The sequence below is a fragment of the Xiphophorus maculatus genome, chromosome 20, assembly GCF_002775205.1.
Source record: "Xiphophorus maculatus strain JP 163 A chromosome 20, X_maculatus-5.0-male, whole genome shotgun sequence".
Lineage (NCBI taxonomy): Eukaryota > Metazoa > Chordata > Actinopteri > Cyprinodontiformes > Poeciliidae > Xiphophorus > Xiphophorus maculatus.
This window is the reverse complement of record NC_036462.1, coordinates 28,693,561-28,699,560: the sequence shown is the minus strand read 5'-3', so window position 1 is coordinate 28,699,560 and position 6,000 is coordinate 28,693,561. Positions and strand designations below refer to the sequence as shown.

At 45.9% G+C, this 6,000-nt stretch overlaps 1 protein-coding gene across 1 annotated transcript in view; it reads right to left on the bottom strand.

Annotated features, from left to right (window-relative positions):
* lrig1 (leucine rich repeats and immunoglobulin like domains 1) overlaps positions 1-6,000 on the bottom strand; it is a 45,963-nt gene continuing 39,963 nt past the window's right edge. Inside the window, exons 15-18 of the mRNA XM_023324632.1 lie at positions 4,236-4,670; positions 4,027-4,161; positions 3,563-3,859; positions 1-2,396 (exon numbers count right to left, since the gene is read on the bottom strand). Of these exons, the coding sequence (XP_023180400.1) occupies positions 2,194-2,396; positions 3,563-3,859; positions 4,027-4,161; positions 4,236-4,670 (1,070 nt within the window). The 3' untranslated portion in view covers positions 1-2,193. The remainder of the gene's footprint in view (positions 2,397-3,562; positions 3,860-4,026; positions 4,162-4,235; positions 4,671-6,000) is intronic.

Below are 6,000 nucleotides of genomic sequence, written 5' to 3'. Positions count from 1 at the left end.
CATCATAGCAAAATGTGATTTTATTAGACACTTAGATGCCATGTTAGACACTTCACTGTTTTTTTTAATTATTATTTTAGCTTTGACATTGGTACAGACGCTTTGCTTCAATAAATTAGTCTCAGAACATGAACTGCACCTCGCTCTCTCTCTGTCTATCGTCCCTTTAGGGTGAAGGAGGGGGGAAAAATCTCTGAGTGGTCTCCGAGGTAAAGTCACCTCTGGTAGGTGTAACAGGAGGACGATGTCCTCCGCCTTACCTCTGGTACTGAAACCCAATGAAACTGCTCCGACTGAACGTGGCCCGGTGTGTTCAGGATCTGTGGGAGAAGGCGGTGGGTGCCTGAACGCATCGATCCGAGTTTGGTTAGAGTTCACAAGCTTCCCAGCGGTTCACAGCGTTTACCCTCAAGACATGACGCATATCTGAACTGCAGTGATGGAAGTGGGTGGAATACTGGCCTTTTTCTTTTTTTTTTTTGCTACAACAGGAAGATTACAGCAGTAACGTCATAAAATGAAGCCAAATTCGTGACCAAAGCACGATTGTAACTTTCCATTGTGAATGTGCCTTATGGGCTCGACGTACAGGGGGGTGAACCCAACACACGGGACGCTGCAGAGTGGACAGCGATAAAAACTGAAAACTTTTGGGGGGAAAGATGTAAAAAAATTTTGTCGCTGTCTACAAGCTCGAAATTTAAGCGACTGTCGCGTCACTACGCTGGCTCCATAGATAATGAATGGAGAGGGAAAGACGCCGCCTTCCCTGTGACGAGTAGCGATGCACCGATACGTCAGCTGGTGACTGGAATCGGCCGATTTTCATATTAGCCAATATTTCAAAATTGCCTTTGTTTTCCCTATTAATTAACAACAGGCTGTGCTGGCAACACTCCTTGGCATGGAAGTTGATACTGACATAAGACGCAAGACTGTTTATATATATAGGTGTAAAAACAGGGTGTTCGCTCACCTTCGGTAGGAAACCGAATGGAGTTCGCTGCTTTATGGAAATCTCAGAGTTTCGTCTTGGAACTCTAAAAATGTGCCAAATATTGGCCACTGATCGGTGCATCTCCATTTATATTCGGGGTCATTTTTGGCTTTTGCGGCTTCCAGGTGATGATAAAAGTTTCATGACATTTGTCACAATGTCACTAAATTCAACCACCCTGAGAGAACACATTAATCCTAGTAGGTTCAGAGCAGCTTTGTGGCAATCTGTAGCATAACGATATCAAACGGGTGGAAAAACATTAACGGCACATGTTCTGGTGACTCTGAAAAAAGTGCTCCACCCGGAGCAGGTTCCCCGTATTCCTATTGACAGATGATGTGCACGGTCTGTTTCTGAAGAATTTCAAAAGTGCTTGAGCTGACTGACTGACCCACAAACGTACCGAAACGGTTTCACATCAAAGCTCTTCCTTCATACCGCAACAACGCACAGGAATTGTGTTTCTGTAAGGCCATAGCTGGTGGCGCTTTACAAAAAACTAAAAACATACCGTCAAGTGCAACCAAGTGTTTTGTTTGCGATAAAGGGTGTACCTGTATTATTTTTTTTTAAAAAGTTTCTTTTAAAAAAAAAAATTAAAATTAAAATCACAGGTTGAATCTTTGATCATGCAATAAGGCACTGCAGCTGGATGTTGGTAAAAGCTGAAAAAGGCGGTTTTCTTTTTCCCCTAACAATAAAAATATCACTTCTTTCTTTGCCATGCACATATATTCAAACACTCTTTTGAAAAAGTTATATAATATATAAGAAAACTCTTATGTACAGTCAAAAGTCCCACTGTATATTTCTCTTTTTGCCCCCTCTACTGCACATAATTACACTGTACAAGATTCTCTCTGTTTGCATGCTTCAAATGCAAGTCACATTATTATTTTTTTGGGCGCTACAGTTCTTTCTTTAAACCGGTCACCTCCCAAATGAAGGTTTTAAACAATGTACAGCCGATACGCTCGGGCGGGACGCCACCCGCACAAGCTCCATCTTCAATCTCTGGACTCTCTCCCTATTGGTCCTCCCCGGAATCGCCGTGTCGGTCCTCGGATCCGGGAGGCTCGGGATCGTTCCCCTCGATGTGAGGTAGCAGTTTATTTCCCAGTGCAAAGAAAGATTTTTTTTTTTTTTCTTAAAAAAAAAAAAAGTCCACATTTTGGGGCTTGATTCAGTGTCTGCTAGTCGCTGGCTCTCCTTAGGGGGGCGCTCTCATTCTGAGAGGCTCTGAGGGCGTGTCCGTTAGGCAGCAGAGTCTGCCTGAGCACAGGCTCGCTGTCGGTGTCCGTGTGCGGGCGGCTCATCCCGCCGGGCAGCTTCACCGGCTCGTGGAAGGAGTCGTCCTGCGACGGCAGACCCGCCAACGTGTGACCCGCTCTGCTGGCTGCGAGACAAAGACACACGGGAGGGAAAACGTCACGTCAACGACATCGACGGTGGCAAAGGCCAAGACAGAAGTACTGCAAAGTAGACAAAATAGATTTGTAATTGTGTTTAGACTATTAACTACATATTTTGTAGAGACGCTTCATTTTTCTCCACTAAGTAACTCGAGAGCATCCGCAAACGCCAAAGTTCCGATTCTTAATTGGATTTAGGATGACAGGGCTTTGACTAGGCCACTCTAACACATAAATATGCTTTCATCTAAAGCTCCGAAGCCATTAGTGGCTTTCTAGATTTTCCACAATGGCTACACTTGATAAATGTGTTTTAAAATACTAAATACTGTAAAAAATAGTTTCACAGTTCTTTGTGGAGTAACTGAATTAGATTTTTACAGCAGAATGACACTACAAGTACTGACTTTTTAAAGTCTTTACTGGCAATTTAAAGACAAATTTCTTCTAGTCATCAGGTTGGAAATTATACATCTTCTCCAAATATCAAAACACCACAGATGGAAGTATATCCATCTATTTTTTTCTTCTTTTTTTTTTAACAAAAAGTTGAGGTTTTTCTTCATTTTACAATACAAAATAAAATGGCGGTTCTTTAAAAATGATAACGAATTTCCTGCAGTGGATTTACTGGTCGTCTCTTCCACATAATGATCCTGGGCTGTGGCAGGGCTTGTGCATAAACCAATCATTCAGCTTCAGGAAACTAAGGGAGTGGAATGTGAGCACAGAGCTGCGCCGACATGCAGAGGTGAGAATCGGCATTCGAAAGCCAATTCCAATCACATGACTCCCCGGCTAAATCCCAGCGCAGGCCTGCACACGCAGCCGCAGGAGTCTGGCGGCGCGGGAAGGTTTTTATTTCAGCGTTTTTTGGTTGTTTTTTTTTCTCTCATGTCCTGAGGGACTCTGGTCATGCAATAATAACTCACAACCAGATGCAATTTGACAAGGACTCCTGAGTTTCTCTTCAGTTCTCTATGAGCTCACCTGATGTAAGCGATATTCCTGTGAGAGAGTAAAGATTCAGGAATTCAGCTAAATTTATGGCTTACTGTTGACTTTTTTTTTTTCCTTTTGATTTTCCTCCAAGCAATGAGAACAACCCCCCCCCCCACCCCCAAAACCCATCCCAGATCTGCACACGAACCTTTTCGCTCGTCGTGACTCCTCTCTATCGTGTCGTGATTTTTGGGGAAAGTGGATCCTTGCGTGTCCTTTCGGTTTCCGCGGGGAGTTCCGTTGCAGAGCGGAGCGGCTGCGTGCGACCCCGTGCCCCTCGGTTCCCCCGGGTTACACTGAGAGTAGCGCGGGGGCCCCAGCAGCTGCAGCTGCTGGTACTCGGCGCTCCGAGCGAGGCCGTATCCGTGGGCCAGGTAGTCGGCGTCGTTGGAGTAGCTGTTGCCGGTCTCCATGCAGTCTGTGCACACCACCGCTCCGTCGAAACCTGCAGCCACGGAGGAGGGAGATAAATCATTTGAAGGCAGTAAATCGTGTTAAGAGTGTCTGTTGGTAGTTATTTACGACTCTGAGCAGGCTTTCAGAGACACCGGAGGCTGCTGGCAGAACAAATATTTGGGGTAGCGAGGCAGCGGTGGGGGGACTGATGGGTACCTGAGGCATCCACGACATGCCCGTTGGGCTGTGGTCCACCTCCGGCTTCCACGCGGATGCACACGTCCTGCCGCTCGGACAGCGTGCCCTGAGACGACAGGTAGCTGGGGACGTCCGGAGGGACGATCGTCTCGTCTGGAGCGAATAAACGGAGACGTTAGAAACCGGAATCAATCAGGGTCCTCTCTGGTTCTCGGTTCTGAACTCACCCGTGTTGGTCACGCTGCACTCTTCACTCTTCTTCCTCGTCTGGTAGATGATGCAGACCCACACCAGCGACGTGGCCACGATGCTCGTCACCACGGCGATGACGATGATGCCGATGGTGAACATGCTGAGGCCTGCCGGCTGCGCACACGCGCCCCTGCGCTGCGTCACCGCCAGCTGGCTGTGGGCGCGCTCCGTGCCCAGTGTGTTGGACATGAGGCAGGTGTAGCGTCCGGCGTCCTCCGCCACGGCGGCGCTGATGACCAGCAGCTGGTTGCCCGGGGTGAAGTAGTGCCGGTCGGAGGGTCGCAGCGGCTGGTCGTCACGCAGCCAGGTGATGCGCGGGGGCGGACTGCCAAGGGCTTTGCACTGCAGCGCCACCATGTCGCCCACCGCCACGCTGCGGTCCTCCATTTCCTGTGCCAGATGGGGAGTCTCTGGAGAACAAGGAAGGAGGAAAGGAGTTGGAATTTGATGCAGTTTTTTTTTCTCCAGTTACCAAATTATATATGACTCAGAATAGCAGGGTTAATTTTAAGACCTTAAGTTTCCTTGGGTGAGGGTGCCGCTGTCACAGATGACAAGATATTAGTCAGAAAGCAACACAGGAAGCGTCAACATTTAGTCTCTCAGCAACAAGAACATTGACTTAAACTCCAACTTGTGGCCTTTTGGACATTTCGCAGTGGCTCTCGTTGACTTAACTAAAAACCGTGAAGAATGAGTAAATAATTACACAAAATGTCCACCATAGAATGACTACAATCTACAATTCCTTAGATCTATTTTTCCTGTCATTAGGTTGGAGACTGCACCAGCATCAACCACAGATACTTTATTTTCTAATATTTTATTCTGGAACTGAGACATTCATAAATGTATAAACAACACTTTTTTATATTCTGACATATTTCAATTTCTTATTTACTTGTGTATGATTTTTTTTTAAACAAATCTGGCAAAAAAAATTTTGAAAAATGTTCCCACATTTTTCTTTCTGACAGGTTATATTTTCATATTTAACCTGTCAACTTTTGACTGCGTAACTTAATAATCTGTAGTAAACTGAATAATTGGCGCCCCAACTGAATAATCAGCACACCACATCTGGTTTTGTTACATTTATATCAGCATGCTGTAAATTAAACTGTACCCTTTATTATTTTTGTATATTTTACAACCCTAAAGTTTAGTTTTCTCAAAAGGTCATGTAGCGTTTTGCAGCTCTAAAAAGGTTTTCTGTAGCGTCACTGGGGGTAAAATGGCTCTTTGGGCTGTAACGTTTGCAGACTCCTGATCCAGACCCCAAGTCTGCTTGAATACTACTGGTCAACTGCAGAAACTCAGCTGATTTAAACAAACGCCACCATTACCGGTAAAACATTGTGCCAGGATTGTGCCTTATCCTGGCACAATTTCTGCAGAAATTGAGCTGAAAACATTCTAAGGTTTCTGCTCCATATTATTACAGTAGAATAGTGGCAGGATCCCAGAGAAAAGCCCCGTCTCATTCAACAACGTTCCTCCTGCATCTCATCGACTGTGGCATCAGTTAACGTTTTATCACAACACACTAACAAGATTTCCTCTGCGGGAGAATCCTCTGTGGAACAATGCAGCCAGTGTGTCTCTGAGTGACTTTTACATTCTGGAGAATGAGCTGCATTGAATTCGGTGCAAGAGAGAGAGTGAGTGAGTGAGTGTGTGTGTGTGTGTGTGTGTGTGTGTGTGTGTGTGTGTGTGTGCGCGCTTGTGGGCGTGGGTGCG